Source organism: Camelus dromedarius, chromosome 15, assembly GCF_036321535.1.
Source record: "Camelus dromedarius isolate mCamDro1 chromosome 15, mCamDro1.pat, whole genome shotgun sequence".
NCBI lineage: Eukaryota > Metazoa > Chordata > Mammalia > Artiodactyla > Camelidae > Camelus > Camelus dromedarius.
Window position 1 is genome coordinate 16,973,975 of NC_087450.1, and position 18,540 is coordinate 16,992,514.

Below are 18,540 nucleotides of genomic sequence, written 5' to 3' on the forward strand. Positions count from 1 at the left end.
TTTTTAAATTTTGAGGGGACATTTTGATAAGCCTGTAGCTTGCAGTCTGATCAGGGAAAGAAGCTGTCAAAACCAAGGGAGGCTTCAGTTTCAGCTCACGGGCAGTGGTGTGCGGACCATCACAACTGTTTGCAGCTCTCTTGGGCTGAGTCCTTTGAGGACTGGGTTGGCTGTTGGCTGAGGTGGGAGCCAACTTCCTCCTTTCCTTTGGTTTCAGCCCTAAAGAGAGCAGTCCCAGAGGCCGTGGGCTTTTGTAGGACCTCTGTATTTCCAGTGTCCTGTGGTGACTTGTCACACTTTGAGAAAATACAAACACAGATGATTTTTTCAACAACATCTAGCTTCAGCAGTGATTCCATTTAACCTACGTTGGAGCTCCCATCACTGGATATTTTCCTGGCCGTGAAATCAAAGCTCTCTCCCTCCTTCAGATGGTTTAAATAACCCAATTCGAGCAGAAAGTGAGTCGCACAAACGCTGTACCACCTTCCAGAGAGGTCTGCAGTGTGAGAGGACTGTGGATGTGACTTACATAATCTCTCATGGAGCCTCTCCCAGACCATATAAGGAAGCTGGAGAGAGTCACCTCTCCCTCGTAATGTCAACACTGAGCTCACGAATGAAGCCGGGGCTTATGTCCTCAAAGAAATCTCCTACTCTTGGGAGGAAAGGGCACCAGGCCTTCAGGGGGTTCGGCGGGTGGAGGCAGCCCTCACGGCGGCCTCAGGACACACGCATCACACCTGCTACGGGGCCACTTGGTGGCCCTGTGTGAATGACACCCCCATTCACACGGATGGTAGGTTCATCCCTAACTAGAAAGGTGCTTTGTTGTGAGTTCAGTAAGACCATAGGGACTGAAAAAAGATTGAGTTTTGAAAAACATTTTGTTATGAAAATGATCCAAAATACTCAAAAGAAGAGAAAATAACGGAGCTGGTTCCCAAATACCACACAGATGGAACAATTATCAAGATTTTGTCACGTTTCTTTACCTTCTCCCTTTTTTGGGCTAACGTCTTTCATAACAAATGCCAGATATTACAGCAGTTCATCCCTAACATACTTTTTCTTAAAAGTAGACATTTTAGAAACACAATGCCACTTTCCCACCTAACAGAAGAAATCCAAGGACACTTTTTTTTTTTAACGTTTTATTTTGTTGAAGTATAGTTGATTTACAGAAGGGACAAAAATTTGATGTGTGTTTTTGTTTGTTTTTACAAAGCTCCTGCAACTTAGATAACCTTACAGCATAAGAATCAACATACCTGTGCTAATGTCACTGATGGCTTGAAAGAAGTTGGGGGCGGGGGGGGGGGGGGTCCGTGCTTTCAGCTCTGAACAGAATTATTTGGGGACAGGGGCGGGTAAACAATTTGCACTTGTGGTTCCACAGGCTGTAATCTCGGGTGGAGAGCTGTGCTGTTTGCTCCCTGGGCATTTCACGGCATCATCAATGATTGATCATCGTAACTTACAGGAATCTTTTTCAAACAATATTTTAATTGGAAAAAGCATCTGTCAGCTGTCAGGCTTCCAGCTTCCACTTTTGAGAAGCAGGATGTTGAATGTGAGTAATGACACAACAGGCCTATAAAATGCGGACTAACCCTCGGATGACTCATCCAGTGCGATGCAGTATATTTGTCAAGGAGACTGAATCATATATGGGGGAAACCACTTCTCAAGCAGCCAGCTGGTTCTCAGGTCCGCAGGAGCCGATCCATTTTTATCGGAAGCTCTACAGTAGCAATAATGCTAATACCCAGCAGTTGGGCCCCACAATGTAGAGGAAATGGCATCGCCCGCCAGGTATGTGCTTACTGTTTACTTGAACTTTATTTTCTTGTGGTTCTTCTCTTCTGCCTAGCCTTTCCGGTGTTTGCTTTTAACATTTTTTAAGGGAGGGGAAAACATTATTCTAACTGTAAAGAACTGAAGTGTGTGTGTTTGTGTGTGTGTTGGGGGGGTGTGCTCGCACCCACGTGCAAGGGCAGATATGTAACTACTGGTCTTTTGATGGACACAGAGCTCTTGTCCACTCATCCCCCCTTTCTGAAAACAAATTTCTCCTTAGGATATTCAGAGAGAGATGGTGTGAACCCATCCCTTTTCACTAAGCCCGGAGTTTAAAAGATGCTGCCTAGGAAACAGCTTGCAGAGGTGGTATACCTTTTGAGAGGGAGTGGGGTAGCTGAAATCTTTAAAAACAAAAAAACAAAAAAACCAAAAAACAAAAATAAATAAGCAGAAATGAACCAAGGAGGTGGTCTGATGATAACTGTTGGACTTATTATGTTGGATTCCCCCCCCCCAGTATTGTGCTTTTTCCCACCCCCTCAAGATGGAAGACTTAATGCCAGAAAGCTCTGTTCCCCTACTAAGTGAATATTCTTTTGCAAATCATGATGTGCTCCTACTGAATCCATCCATTAACTTTTTCTAGGTGGGAGAAAGGGTGGTGGAGCTTTGGTAACAGCATTTAATTATAGCTTTCACATGATCTGAAGGATTGTTCTGCATAATTGGGAGGCTGTGTTGCCCGTCTGACCCTCTCTGCAATCACTAAATTTAAACAATGCCTGACTAGTTAAGGCACATATCTTGTTTATTTGAGTGTATTCAACATTCCTCTGTGTGTTGACAGTCCATTCAGTGTCTCCTCATATTTTTTTAAAAATACTTTCTGTGTCCTGCTTGTTAGGGACAGATGCTATAGTTAGTTTATAGCAGCACTATTTATGCTTTTCTGGTCTGTCTGTCCAGCATGGCTGGGTCAGGACCTGTATCATAACTGCCCGCAAATTTGCCTAAGATCGAGCATTGGTGAAGCAGCCCTGCCTGGGGTGGTAAATTCTGTTATCACTCGGAGAGCATTAAACAGATCTGAGGTTACCAAGCTGGAGAAGTAGGCGGTCTTTTTTCCTCTTCCCCTTTCTTGTAAAAAACCATCAAAATGACTTGTCTTCCTTGAGGTATGTGTATTTGAAACTATCAGTAAATATATTCAGTTTACTTATTTAAACATGTTCAGAAATTCGGATGATCTGGTGAGCCAGCATGAAGTGAGTTTGTTTGGTTTGTTTCTGTTTGTTTTGTAGATTAAGGGGTACGCTTTTTTTAGAATGGCCAATTTGTTTTTGGAGTCAGGACCATCTCCAAATTTCATTAATTTTGCATTCTATAAATGAAAGCCACCTGTTATGCTGTAACATGCTAATTATGGTCGGGGACAATAATGAGGAAGAACAGTATTTGAAATATGTGGGGGTTTTGCTAAGAATTTTCCTGCCCACATCTGTACTGCTTATTTTTATATGTGTGTGTACACATGCATATATAGTGAATATTTAATAATAGCATTTGGTGATATTAAAAAATGCTTCAGATTCAAAGTGAGAGTTCTTTTCGTGCCTTCTCATTAACATTTTTTTTAAGTTATGGAAGAAAAGCTCCTTTCAAATGTTAGCTTGAACTCAAGCCTGAATTTTGCCATTTTCCAGTCAACGGGGGTTCTCTCTTGAAGCTTTGGCAGATGCCACAGGGCTCACTTTGTCCAAAGTCATTAGGAAAAGAATGGCCTAGTAATGTGAATTAAAGGGAGAGTAGCTAATTGACTCTGGTTTCGCCAAAATCTTAGGTTTTGGTATCTTTTATTTTTGCTTTGAGGCCTACAGAAAATACTATAGGCAGGCATGTAAAAAACATTTCTTCTAAAGTTCTTGATTGATTGGCGTTTTCTGTGTCTGTGGAAGTGTCTTGCTGTCCTGTGATTGCTGGAGCTGAGACTAACTCAGGTCCTGTCCACACTATCTCAGGGCAGCGTAGACGGCTTTGGCTTTGGTTACATTTCACCCCCAGGGCATATTGATTCTTCGAGATTGGGGGGGGGGGTGACAGTCACCCCGAGGGATGTGGCTACAGCTCGTGGTGGCCCCTTCACCGTTAAACCCCATGAGCCATCAGTCCAGAGTGACCATGTAGTTTTCAGATTCCTCCTTTCCCCTTTGAGGGAAAGGGAATACGGTTGGTGCCGAGGGTCTCCCATCATTCAACTTGGAAGCAATCGATAGATACTGAGAGACACGCTGCCCTGTTCAGAGCTCTGTGCTGAGTGGTGTTAAATTTAAAACTGCTGTGTTCCGGGCCCAGCCCCGACCTTTCTTTCCTTCCCTCTTCAGTGGGGATCCATCCACCGTTACTGGTGATAGCTTCCTCCCAGTTTTCTTTCATTCCTGGATTAACTGGAGTTTGTAATCCAGAGCTGCTAATTGTTGTTCTGTCTAGAAGCAGCTGTTGGCTATTCCCTTCTGGTTCCTCAGAATCCGACTTTTCTTGGATGGAAATCAAGAAAGAACTGCCCGATGCAGAAATTCATTTGATAGTTTTGGTGGCCATCTTTTCTCAGCCAAGTAGACCAACAGCCTCCAACAAAGGGTCTTTTTTACCCCCTTCTTCCTTGAGGGGGAGTGGCAGTCAGGGAGGGTGTTTGAATCCTCAGAGCTTAGAGCATCCAGGATATTTTAGCGGAACAGATGAGCAGACAGCAAGGACAGTCTTTCCCAGTCTTTGATTTTTGAAGACCCCTCCCCTCTCTAGCAACTATTAAAATTATATTCTAATTACTCGAAGCTATGATGAATTCAGTAAACATTTAAAATTACTATCAACATTAAAAAAAAAAAAAACTTACTTCTTCAGAAATAGACTCATGGACATAAAAAACAAAACTGTGGTTACCAGGAGGGAAAGCCGGGGAGCAGGGGGGATAGGTTAGGAGTTTGTAACAGATATACGTTACTATACATAAAACAGATAATCAACAAGGACCTACTGTATAGCCCAGGAACTATATTCAATTCCTTGTAATGAGCCACAATGGAAAAGAAACTGAAAATATACGTATGATGTGTGTGCATGCATAACTGAATCACTTTGCTGTACACTTGAAACTAACATTGTAAACTGACTATACTTCAATAAAAAGTAAAAACACTTACTTGTACAACGTTGTTAATCAGCTATACTTCAATAAAAAGATAAAATAAACTTACTTACTTGTATTTAGAGAGACCTGCTCAGTGAGTCCGCAGTCTGTTGCTGCTGTACTTGGTGGATAATTTATGGATGCACGGGGAGAGCTGTAGCCCCGGGGAAGAGCTAGACCTGTTCATTTTTGTCCTTTGCCCACTGTTCTGCTGTGACACTGTTCTCCCCACATCCGGAGTTTATGGCCACTCTGCCTACAGAGTGGGTGGGATTAATAGCACGTGTAGATACATCTTGTATCGTTATCTGGAAATACCGACTTTCCCGTGTGGCTCAGAAAAGCTAGAGATAAGAACAGAGCAGCCTTAGGACATCAACCCGACTCTTAAGGACAGACGAACGGGGTGAATGACCATTTTCTTATCAAACCAGCCTGGGCTCTTATTAGCCCTAAGCATTTTTCCAGGTATAAGTTTGCTGGCAGCCTATGTGCAACTAGGCCCAGACTGTCTTAGGCTGGACGAGCTGGACGAGGGACAGTTATGGAAGCCATGCCCATTCCCAGCTGGATTCTTAATCAGCAGCACTTCTTCACGACAAATGATCACCAAACAGAAAGGAAATGCCTCAGAGCCGGGATGGGATCTCAGCCCTCTTCGAAGGCTTTTGGCTGGCATGACGGTCTGCCTTCCTGACTGCACACTCTGAGCCCAGCTCAGGGCGTCTGCTGCCTTATCTTCATAGAGCTCTGTGCAAGGAACCACAGCAAGATACTATCTCTTTCCAGATTTCAGCCCAAGAGATGACTTTTCATTTTCACTGTTAATTCATAGAGTTGTAAAGGTTTTCAGATTGGAGATGTCCAAGTTGGGTTTGGCTTTTTTTGTGGTTTTCTTTTAAACACTTATTCCTTGTCCCCAGCCCCTGGAAGAGAGGGGTTGCCTGCCATTGCTCCGGCCCCGTGGGGCCTGCTGTTTGACTGGGCCTCTTGAATTCCATCAAACGAAGCAGACAGCATGTGTCACAGAGGCTGCTTGGGAAGGGTGAAGAGCAAAATTAGTGTCTGTGGGCGGGCATGTGTTCTCATCGCATCGCCAGGGAACTGCAATGTGCAAAATCTGGCAGGAGCTCATTCCAAAGAAAAATAAAGCAGCCCCTTTTCTCTGCTTTGAAAAATATTAAAAAATCTCGCTAGCCCCCGTGTTGAAGAAATGCAACTGTTAGAAAATTGTGTGTGTGTGTATTTTTAATAGTCTTAAAAACTGAGGTTGGAACAGAAGAGAGAAAAGGCGATTTTTTAAATCATAAAAAATATTTTTAGGGATTCTGCCGCTTATATTGTAAACGTGGCAAGCGTTCTAGTAGAATTGGCTAAGGGTTAGGGGAATTTGTTAAGAGCTAACAATTAGGGGTGAGTCTGTTATGCTTAATTTTCTTCTGTTCTTTCATATGATCTTGTAAGAGAAGCTATTTTTGTCTCAGTAAAGCCAATTACAAAGGAAATGTTTGTGTTTTTCATATATTTGCCTTCTATCCCAAGAACAGAGCTAAGGCAACATTTACATTCATATTGGAGACACAAGACCTCCCTTTTATAGTTACCTTGAGGAGATCTTGCAGGTTTTTCATTGTTCCTCAAAGTATAGAAGAATATTTCTTAGATTAAGGCGTGGTTATAATGTATGTAGTTTGCACAGCAGACATATGCTATTTTTATAATTAGGGGAGAGTTTCATGGGCTTTTTAAAATAGTGGCAATGTTTACTTCTTAAAGATAACAGAAATGTTCTTTTAGCCAAAGCCTCAGATTTGTGAATTTAGAGTCTTTGTTGAATATACCTATTTCAAGCAGCCCCTTTTTATTTCTCAGATTAATTGACTCGGGCGGGGGAGGCAAAAACACACAACATAAAATTTACTGTCTTAACCATTTTTCAGTGTACAGTGTATTGGTGTTAACTATACATCCATTATTGTACAACAGATCTCTAGAACCTTCTTATCTTGGGAAACTGAAATTCTATACTCATTAAACAACTATATCCCCTGACCCCAGCTCTTCACAGCCACCATTCTACTTTCTGTTTCTATGAGTTTGACTACTTTAGATATAATTTAAAAGTGGAATCACGAAGCATTTGTCTTTTTGTAAGTGGCTTATTTCACTTAGCATAATGTCCTCAAAGTTCATCCATGTTGTCGCATATGACAGGGTTTCTTTCATTTTTAAAGCTGAAAAATAATCCGTTGAATGTATTTTCTTTATCCATCGTCCCCTGATGGACCTTTAGGCAGTTTCCACCCCTTTGCTATTCTGATAATGCTTCAGTGAACGTGTGAAGTGAACTGTCTTTTGAAATAGTAGTTGACTTTCGATAAATGTTAGGGTTAATTCATTCATGCAAACACACCAGAAAAAGTGCCACCATGTCACATCCCCCGTGTCTAGCCTTCCCAGTTTACACAAGAGCTCGGTAAAGTTACTATGGGAAATTGCTGGGTACGTAGTGATTTTCAGTCCAGGATGGTGTATTTATGGTTCCTTCAGGGATCATGACTTTCCTAGAGGTGAGCTTAGTCCTGGGGAGTGGCTGAAACACACTGATGAATGATCTGGGCTGTGGGTAGTTCCTCTCGATCAGACATTAGGACGGGAGCCCTTTTATCCTTTCTTCTGATACCAGATGGCAGCCTGCAGTGACTGCATGGCTTCATGGTAGTGTAATTGTATCTGTTTGGCCACCCAGACTGCCACCTTGCTGGTAAAGCTCTCTGGTGGGAGAAGCTGGCCCTGGCTGCTTGGTTGACCTGCCTCAGGCAGTGATCTTTAGCCACCGCTGATGCGTGACCAGAACCTTGGTTGGGCTCCTTGGCACGAGCCGGTTGGTGATAGCCAGGAAAGCCCAAATTCGGCAGCTTAGTCTCCGAGGGTCTCAATTGTTTGTGACGATCATGAGTCTTGAAATCAAATGGTTAGTAGTCTCCCTAATTAGCTCTAGTGTTCCTTGGAAGTTCAAACTAGAATACTCTTGGGGGTCAGGGGGAGGGTAATAGCTCAGGGGTAGAGCGTGTGCTTAGCATGCATGAGGCCCTGGGTTCAACCCCCAGTACCTCCACTTAAAAAACGAACAAACAAAAACTAGACTACTCTCCTACAAATGAAACAGCACTTTAAGAAGATGGTGTTAAACCATGAGCCAGCTCGGTAGCTAATTGGCCTCTACATTCTCCCTCCCGCCCAGTTCCTTTATGGCAGGAAATAAACTTCATGGAAGCACGTGTACCCCACGGATGGCTCAGTCTTGTGATAGCGCGGCAGGCAGGAAATTGCCGTGTAGGTCAAATCCTGTCCCTCCTTGGAGTCAAGAACTCATCAAGAATCCTGCAATCCTTGCCTTGTCCCTGCCCTTGCTAATTGCTCACCAGCTGTCACTGCCGCCATAAAAGAAAAGAACAACTTCCCCAATAACACTTGTTTGGAATTCCTAAAGCATCAGTACTGATAACCATAGTCACATTGCATTTAAACCAGTCCTCGTGAGCGTGGGTAACATAAGTGCTTTCCTTTTGGTTCGTCCTAAAGTGTGATTGTCACACTGGCTCTCTTTTGAGCTATTCAAGATCCAGTAGTGCCAAATTCCAGGAACCCAAAAGGAAACCTAAATCAGGAGGTTAAGAGTTTCTCCTTGATTGATTGCCCTTTTTCTCCCCCATCCCACACCCAGGTAGAAAACTCCTGGCAAAACCCAGCCAGAGCCCATAGAACTGACTGTTCCCAGCAGAGAAGGGAGAGAGGCGTCTGTTTCGGAGACTGTCAGCAGGCAGTACGAACCACTTGGGAACAGATCTGCGATTCACGTATTTTAGGAATTGATTAGGCTTTCGTGGACTGGAATGAGGTTCCAGCTGCTCACCATTTTATGTTGTTCCTGTGCAGAAAAGACATTCTAGTTTCAAACAACTGATTTACAAGAAAACTGTTAGACCAGAGCTCATTGGTGACATCGAAGACCCAAGGTGTAACCTGACATACCCAGAGCTACTTTAGCAAAGGTCTACAAGTAAACATCTCTCCCCGTTTTTAAGTTAAGCAATTGTTTCATTACCTTTCCCTCACGTTTATCCTCTTGCTCTCTGAATGTAGTCAAGATCGACACGGGAATGGCTGTCTTGAGTCAAATGATAAAGCAGATTTGGGAGAAAAGAGGCAGATTCCTCTTCTCTCTTCCTGTATTTGCACCCCAAGTACGTCTTGGTGATTTTCTTTCATGTGGCTAAGGAGGATCTCCCATTTGTGGGTGCGTAAACCCAGCTAGATGGCTGGGTTGTCCCTGTTTTGTTCAAAGGATCTTATTCAACTTGTTAAAACTCAATTTTCATCATTTTCTTGCTTTTTCAAAGTCCTCTGATAGGCCAGCTCTGTTCCCGGGAGCTTTATAATTGCATAATACCACTTGCATTGAGGGAACATATCTGTTAGTCTGTCGTGGTTTCAGGTCTTTGTGGTTTGAGTTTGTTTTTGGTTTTTTTTTCTGATTCGGAAGATATTTTCAGTTGCATTTTGCTGCTGAAAGTTTTCTGATCTGCTCTGTAGAATATTTGCTAAGCTCTCTGGCATGGCTTGAAGGCCACGTGTTTTTTTTTCCACACAAAGTTACAAAGAGGCCAAAGTTGAAAAGGGACCTCAGAGGTCACTGGGCCCCTCCCCCTTATTTTAGATGTGAAGACACTGTGGCTCACTGGTAGAGCTGGGGGTGTCTCACCCAGGAGTGAGGAGATGGGCTGCAGAAGTCAAGTCTGCTGACTTAGGGCACCGGTTACACCACCTGATCCAAAAATGAGGACTGCCTCTGCTGGTGTGAAACTTGGCCACCCCCAGCTCTGCCATTTTTGTGTGTGTCTGTGTTATTAGTGATACCTCGTCATCTCTCTTTATGATTTCTTTGTCAACCGGTTTCCCATCCAGTACATTTTGAGGCCAACGAGAATTAACCTCTCGTATCCTCTAGATGACCTACCTGAGATGGGAGACCTTTGCCACAACTCTGGGCCATTTCAAAACAAAGTGGAGGGGACCTGAGGGGGTTGTTTAGACACTGGATTTTAGTCCCTTATCTGTCCCTAATGCCAATGACCTTGAACAAGTCCCTTCTCCAGTCGATTTTAATTTTTCCATCTAAGCAAGGGGTCTGCAGTAGATGGTTTCTATGATTCTTTCTAGCTTAAAAAATGAGTAACTGATTTGTTTGGTGGCTCTTCACCAGTCATAATTGAAAACCTAAGCTCTCTCTGCTGGCCCTCCTCTTTTCCAGTCTCTACCTGGGAAAGGAATAGCCCAGAATTCTTCAGGGATAACGAATGTTTCATGTGTGCATTATTTATTAAGCTTTTCATCACTGATGAAGGAGGTGGCAGAATCCTAGAATGAAGGAACTAAGTGAACTGGTATTCTTGACACTTGAAAGGACATCCACGTCCAGTGGATCTTAAAATCCACTCAGCCTGTTGCTAACAGGATATGCTGACTTGCTTTCCTCCCTGTGGGCTAAGTTATCACCTCCTTTTGTGTGAGAGCAGGTCTTATTAAGGACTGGCTTATAAAAGATTTTGTAGGTTTAGAATTTAGTATTGCTGTCCATTTAGGTTACAGCCCTGCACATTTTCTTTTTCCTTATGAGTCTTCAAGTGTTGAGAAAAGTTGAAAGAAGGATACCGTTGAGACCCACCCGCTCCAGTCTGCACCTAGCATTTAACTCTTCCCGCTTTATCACACCATCTATCCATCCATCAATCCCTCGCTCCGTCCGAAGATGCCATGATTTTTTTTTTTAATGCATTTCCGAGTTTGTTGGAGATACAGCATGCTTCCCCTGGAATGGGTCATCATGTGATCGTAAAGCACTCTCTTCCTTTTCGTTTTCTCCGATTCAGTGAGAAAGCAAAGATTTCTGAGAAAGTCAGGTGTAGAAGTTCAAGGGCTGCAATTTAAAGACCTGAATTGGAGATTATTAACTTTAAATCAGCTCTCTTTGCCATTTGAGTTTCGAAGTACCAATTTCTCTGTTACGTGTATACTTTAATGTGGTGAAAGTTAATTTTGTTCAGTAATCCACCACTTCCATTAGCGGGCCTTTGGGGGTTTAAATGTGGATCGTAAATTCCATTTTTGGAAGGGTGTGTAAAACAGAGAGCAAGTCAAAAGGAAATTATTGCTTTTGGAGTAAAAAGTAGGAGAAGAAAGGGTTCTTCAGCGGTGGGTTATTTTGTTTGTTTCAAGCTGGTAATCCTTTGATCTTGATTAATTATGAACTCCACTGAACTCTGGGCTCAGCAGAGCAGTAGACAATAAAAGCAAAATCATAAACCTAGATTCAGACTTTGGTCTCTCACCTGCCGGGACTCTCTCGTCCCCACTTGGCACTGTGTGATCACCATGAAACTCACCCTTTAGGATAGAACCACTTCAGTCTATAAAAAGTAGATTCATTCTTTGTTGGTCTGAATAAAATAAATTTCATTTTTTAAAGTCGTTTACTCGTATCAAACTAGTCCGTGTTTTGGTGATTTTTGAGAATAACTCAGAAATCTCCATAGATGCCTTGAATGTGAATGAACTGAGAAAATCATGCTATAATTTCCTAAAACGTTTTAGGTGATCTTAAAATATCCATGTTAACCATGTTAGAGAATCTATGTATACAGCTATACTAGAATTAACATTAAAATAAAACACACATATCCATGTATATGTTTATCCTACTATTTCAGTAACAGCAGATACGATCCCCAGCTGTACAGGTAAAAGGAAGGAGTGGAGGTGGGTTGGGGCCATCTGAGTCTGGCAGCTTTGCTTGGTGTAGGAGATTTGCCTTGGAAAGAAGAGTCTAAATCAGAATTATCCCCCTTTTGCTAATATAATCCTCACCTACAACAGTGCAGAGAATCATTAATGCTGGATTTTTTAAAAGACATCTCCCCCCTCCCCCAAGTTTTTAACTCTGTTGAATTCAATGAAATTGCAAATTTAAAAATAATTAATTGTATTATATTTACTTCCAAATCTAAGGATTTTTGTTGGTGGTGGAGAGTAGTATGAGTTAATTTCCTGGAGCCAATGGTTTAAAACTCAAAATTAATTTAAAATGCATCCCAGAGCCTGCATTAAGGTAATTACCCACTGTTTAGATCCTTGACAGATAAGAATACAGAGGTCCCAAGTGGTCAACCAGGAAACCCACCTAGGATTTAAGGGGCCCACACATGCCCAGGAATCTCCAGTTCCCTGGATCCCCCCAGGATGGGGAAATTAGGATTTCTGCTATGAGTAGAAATTAGAGCAAATTTCAAGTTTCAAGAAAAAATGATGACTCTCCTCACTGATTGTGCGTTTCCCACAATCAACTAGCACACCTGCCCTGCCCCATCTCGCTGCCTTTCTAGCTGGGTGCATTACTCACCTCAAGAGGTACTTGCTCAGGAAAGTTACATTGACACAGGGAGAGTTGCCAAAGAGCCATTTAAAAAAATACGTCTGTCTTAGACACAACTTGTAAAATTGCCTTTCGGGTGCTAAGATTTACTTCATCAAACGCTTTGTTGTTCAGGTTTCATACTGCCCCGTGTTACGGTTTTAGGTTGTACGTTAGCACAACAGCCCCAACGCCTTTGTCTTTACTGTGCCCCAGCTGCAGGTGACCCGTCCTTGTGGAGATTATACATTTAGTATTCTCGCAGCTTCTTGATTTCAGTTCTGAATTTAAATGTAGGTAGAAAGGGTATTTTTGTTTAAGAAAAAAATTAACTCCATCCTTAAGACGTTGGCCATATTAAGTAAGAAAAATTCAAAGGTTTTGGTAAAAAGACTTTACAGAAGAAGAGAAAATTGAGAGCAGCACATCTAGCCGAATCACTCTTCTCCTGTGGAGGATTTATGCCTGTTCAGACTACAGGTGATAAAAGCGTGGAGGTTAAATTTAAGGTTGTGTTTTAAAGACAGTACAGTGGAGTGATTCTACTGGAACTCTGTAAACCTTGCTGAGAAGGAAACCCCCAAAGTGTTTTAAAGCAAACTTCCGTTGTGCCTGGGCACTGTGGTAGGGGGACCAGAAGCTCTGACTTGCCCCGGCCGGCTGTAGATTTTTCTAGCTCACCAGAACTGTCGGGGAGTGCTCCCTGGCCAGTGTTCCCAGGCTGCAGGGATGCCAGGGGACCCCTGATTACCTCTAGTCTTTCCTCGCAGGCCTCTGAAGCCTCTGTAAAGCTCACAGCTTTGACTTCTAGCCCTGATCTTTGTTCCTTTGTGTCTTTGCTCCATTTCCTTTTCTTGGCCATCACGAGTCACAGGGCACATGACCAGCAGGTACCCTCCACTTGGGACAGCAGGCAGGTGTCCGTCCATTCCCATGGACATCTGCCGGGTGTGGGTTTCAGCCCCACGTGCCAGAGAGGGTGCAGGAGTGTTCTGTGCGCATGCTGCTCTGGCTCTTGGCAGCCTGAAAGTGTAAGGTAGCACTTGGGAGATGGGAAAAGGTGTCTCCTTACAGCACATTGTAATTTAAAGGAAAATCTTATAGATGCCCATAGCATCCTACATCAGCACTGTATGTTGAACAAGGTATGGACATTTATTTTGAATCACAGAAGCACTAGCTTATAAAAGCCAGGAGTTCACAGTAGTTACTCTAAAGGGAGTGTTTTGTATTAAAATCTCAGTAGGGAAACAAAAGGACTAGAGACCCGTGTCTAATAAACTTCCAACTTGCTAGGATCAGTTCTAAAGAATGTTTTATAAATTGTTAAATGTAATCATCATTCCTGTTCCAAATATCAATGGTGCTGGCAGTGTCCTTCATAACAGAGAAAACGCCCCCTTCTAATAAGTGCACTAGAAAACGGTGTGTGGGTGAGCAGGTCTATTTATACGCTTCAGGGTAGCTAGGTAGCGTGAACAACAAAGATGCCGGGCTTACATGGGGCGTGTCCCATACCTCCCCCTCTGGGTCCGGGTGGAACAGGGGCAGGGAACGCTCTAGTGACCTTGCAGGACAGCAGAGCTTACTAGCGATAATGCAAGATTAAAGTGAGGATTGCTAAAACATTTTCTAGTTATTTCCCAGATTCTGAGCCCAGCACATTGTAAAGGAGGAGGATCTATTCACACCCCACAATATCAGCAGGAACCCCTTGCTTTCAGCCTAATTAGTGTCTGGATGAAGGTTCTGTCCCCACTCGTTGCAAGGCAAGCACCCACTACCACCAACCCCTTCCAGGTACCATGTTTTATATTGGGGATCTGTTCCTGAAAACTCATTACCTACCATTTTTAAAATACCTAAATTGATTATGAAGATGGGACATAGAAAATCCCTGCTGTTATCCTCAGTGGGGATGACTCTGCATGGGCAAGACGGGCTGCAGCATCTCAGAAATGCAGGGACACAGCCTGCCTTCCTCTCCAGGTAGATCTGGTCACAGGCAGCGCCTTGGTGCCCTGTGCTCCCAATTATGGTGTCAGTACCCGTTGGAGTACATGGATTCTGTTACTAGCAGACGCTGGGGTAGGGCGATTTCCAAAACGGCTCTCCATCAAGTGTGCTTCGTGGCTGATTTCGTGGATGTTAAGTAACCATGGGGAAGCCTCTTTCTTAAGTGATCTTAGCTTGCTTTTTAGCTCCCCCAACTCTGATATCATGCAAACCAGCTCTCTTTATGGAGCAAACATTTAATGTTCAGAAAATTTCTTCTCTGCTTTGTAGTGCCCATTCATCAGCATTTGAGAGGAGAGCTGAGCTGGTGCCAGGTCTCACGTGTCTCGCTGGCTTTTCTCATCACTTGTTGTCTGTTATGGCCTCACCATACAAACAGCACACAGTTTGGTCGACAGTAAGCAGTCAGAGCAATTGTTCTACCTTCAGGGGCTTGTACAGAGCTGCACAAAACTACCTCATCTACAACTTCCTTGCCTAGAAAGCTAGGATTATTTCTAAGGCCAGGGCAGTCAAAAAAAATTCTTACAGAGTTGATACTTAATCAAAATCACGAAACCACTACCTGCTTAAATAGAATTTGACCGATATCTTTGGCTTGTCAACATATTTGATTCAGCTGAAATATTTTGTTGATGCTTTTTCAAAAGAGGACGAGACATCTATTTCACACACACGTTTTATATATACGTGTAATACTTGATATATATATAGATAATTTGATGAAATCGAAGAGTTTTTATAAATCTATAGGCACAAGGAAGACTGGGGGTGGGTGATTACAGTGAAGACTGGCGCTGACTCCCCTGGAGGAGGACGTGATGTTATATTTGGCTCAACTGGCGGGGGTGGGGGGGCGGAGGGTAATGCTGGGCAAAGAGGGAGCCTGAGAGGCTGGGATCTTGACTAATCCCTCTCAAGGTCTGGTGAAGTGGAGAAGGGTGGAAAGAGGGCCGGGAGGAAGTGAATGTAATGTTTAGCATAATGGAGAGATAAAGGAGCCATGTAATCAGATAAGGGCTGGCTGAGGAGGGGGCTGGGGAAGGATTTATGGGGGATGTAAAAGTTCCAGGCTCTGTCTCTGAAACCAATGGGGGAGGGGAAGGAGCAGAGGACCAGTCCCCAGACGGCAGATGGAATGATTCTCCTCTACAGGTGTGCCTGAAATGTACGCTCAAACCTGTTCTTTATAAATCTGCAAATCTGCCTGGCATTAATAATGGCTGGAGGTCTGTTTGGTATTTTCTCCTGCTGAGGGCCTGACAGCCTCCCTGCCACTCTGCTCTCTGACAGCTGAGAAAGGCAGGCAGGCAGGAAACCTAGTCCTCAGTAGCTAGGGATGCTGGTCTTGAAAGGACCCGGTTTTTGTAATTTAAGTCAGCCTTTCAGGAAAAAAAAAATTATGACGGCTACCATTTACCAAACTTCTCTCTATCAGGCACTTGACCTCTATTACTGCTTTTGACCCTTAGGACATCCCATCAGGGTATGCTCTTGAGTTTTTTTGCAAATGAGGAAACTGAAGCTCAAAAAGAGGAGTTTCTTCAGCTACTGAGAAGGTCAAGGCCGTGCTGACCTGTCTGGCTCTGAATATCATTTATAGACACAGTGCTGCCTCGTCACCAGTTCCTACAATTCCTTGGTTTACTTCTGTAACGTGGCCCGGACAGGACCTCCTTTGAATCTGGGGAGAACAGAACATAAAGGCCTGAGATCCAAAACGACTCCTTTCCCCCTTAGAATGGGCACCCCAAAGTAAAAATCTGGCTTTAAAGTCGATCTTTCAGTCCCTCCCCATCCTGCCATGGGATGTCACCTACCTCTGTTGCCTGATCACAGTGATCCCAGAATAGCAAGTCCTGTTACTACAAATAAGGCCATGGGTGGGGAGTGTAAAGCTTTTTCCTTAAAGGAACCACGTTTGGGCAGATCCCCAGCCCAATTCAGAAAAGCCAGTTTTATTCAAAAGGCACCCAAAGAATATGGTGGTGGTCAAACACCATTTGCAATGACACTGATTCTTAGGGTCAGTTTAACTCATGTTCAGACACAAGGCTCCATTCAGTTGGTGTTTGGACCCACGCCTGGAACTTCACCAGGTTCTAATCAGTTACACTGGTTTAACAGTTGAAACTTGCAGAAGCACGCTGTTGTTGTTGTTGACAATGATAGCGTTTTTTTGGAAAATTCTTCTCAAGCATACCAGCAGCGTTTTCCTTGTGCAAATTGAGAAATGAATCTGCTCTTGCCTTTCCGGCTCCATCCTGCCCCCCACCCCCAAACAAACCCCACATCTGGTTTAAACATGTTTAATTCTTTCCAGAAAGAGAGAGGGAAGGGGAAGGAGTTTTCCTTCTTTATACCTTTTTGGTAGTAGACTTCATTGTCCTTTCTGTCTGGGCGGGGTGGGTTCCTGAGTAACGTAAATACACTGCAGATAGGAAGCAGTTGGCGTGCAGCCATGCAGCTGGATTATCCAGACATCCTTCGCAGCTTTTAGTGCAACACTCTATCCCCCTGCCTTGTTTTAAATAGCCAGTTGTCTCAGTTAATGCTGGCTGTCGGGGTTGTTGCCAGAGGAGATGGGGGGCTTCTGTCCACCCCTCACCCCAACTCACACAGCCCATCACAGAGAAGCCTGTGCCCTCAGGAAGGGGCATAGGAGGAATCAGGGCAGGAAAGAGGATGCTGCGGACCACAAGCCAAGGCCAAAATTTGCAGCCCCTGTAGTCTGGAAGCCAGGGAGTAGGGTATTTTTTTGAATCTCTAATAAATGAAGACTTTTCAGAAATAAGTTTATGGCACTGACATAAGTAATGCAAATTTCCTTTTTTTTTTTTTTTTTTTTGTTAACTTAATCCCTTCAAGGGAAGAGAGAAAAGCAGACAGCTGCAACAAAAAAAGTAAAAGCATGTTTTAACCAGGGATGTGTAGAGTTTCAGTTATTCACCTTGGCCATTTCCTGTTGGGATGAACCCACAGTCCATTCACAGAAGATTTGCTGTGTTTCATACTGGAGAATTACACATCCTGAGACCCCTTAGTTTTTCTAGAATAAATGGGGAATTGGGGTGGTGGGAGTATATTCTCAAATTGTTTGTATGTAACCAATCTAAACAAATACTATAAAATGTTCTTAATCTCTCTGATCTAAAGGAATATGCATGTTGAATCCTGAGATGAATAGATCAATGATAGAAACCATGTGATTTTTTAAAAAATTCAATTTTCTTATTAATGAAAAGGAAATCTTTACCCTATCCCAGTTAAGCTGTTGTGGCTTATAAGCAAATTAAGTATTGAATACTTAACAAAATCTCAGAGATTTTGTTAGCTATAAATGATTTTTTAAAAAACTTGTTTATAAATATTGTGTATTTAACAGACTCATGGCACTATCTACTGCATATAAGATACCACTCTAGGCTCTGAGGATATAGCAGTAAACTAAAAGGGCAAAGTCCCTACTCACATGGAGTTTACATCCTAGTTGGGAAGAGTGGGCAAACAAATAGGGCAGATATTGATTTAGTAACAGGTAGAGAAAGAAAGCACGGTGAGAGGTTATAAGAGGAGTGGAAGGTGCTACCTTATATGAAGTGGACAGAGAAGTCTTCTCTGATGAAATAACCTTGGACAGAGACCTGAATGAAATAAGGATATGAGCCTAGTTGGTGTGTGGGGAGAAGAGTGGGAAATGGGGTTTGAGGTGAAAGAAGGAGCAAGTGCAAAGGCCCTGAGGTAGGAGTGTGCTTACTGTGGAGGACCATCAAGCACAGTGGGACTGAAGTGGAATGAGCAAGGAGGAGAGTAGTAAGATAAGCACTAGATTCTGACTTTTACTCAGAGTAATATATGAAGCTATTGGAGGGTTTGAGTAGAATGTCTTAATCTGACTTACCTTTTGATTTTCTTAGAAAGTTGGGCAAGCGTGGAAGTCAGGAGGCCAGTTGGAGACTGTTGAAATTGTCTGAGAGGTGTTCTGGGTATATTTCAAAGGAAGAACCAGTAGCATCAGAAAGTGTTGGGAATCAAGCGTTCAATCTTGAACATGTTGACTGAG

The 18,540-nt window shown here is 43.2% G+C and overlaps 1 protein-coding gene across 2 annotated transcripts in view; it reads left to right on the forward strand.

The window, feature by feature from the left end:
- Nucleotides 1–18,540, forward strand: part of SPRED2 (sprouty related EVH1 domain containing 2) — a 109,896-nt gene that overhangs the window by 57,492 nt on the left and 33,864 nt on the right. The window contains exon 1 of one of the 2 annotated variants that reach the window (XM_031467157.2): nt 1,407–1,815. The exons of the other annotated variant lie outside the window; for it this stretch is intronic. Within the exon in view, the coding sequence (XP_031323017.1) occupies nt 1,799–1,815 (17 nt within the window). The 5' untranslated portion in view covers nt 1,407–1,798. Of the gene's footprint in view, nt 1–1,406; nt 1,816–18,540 lie in introns of those variants that run through there. 2 annotated transcript variants of the gene reach the window in all.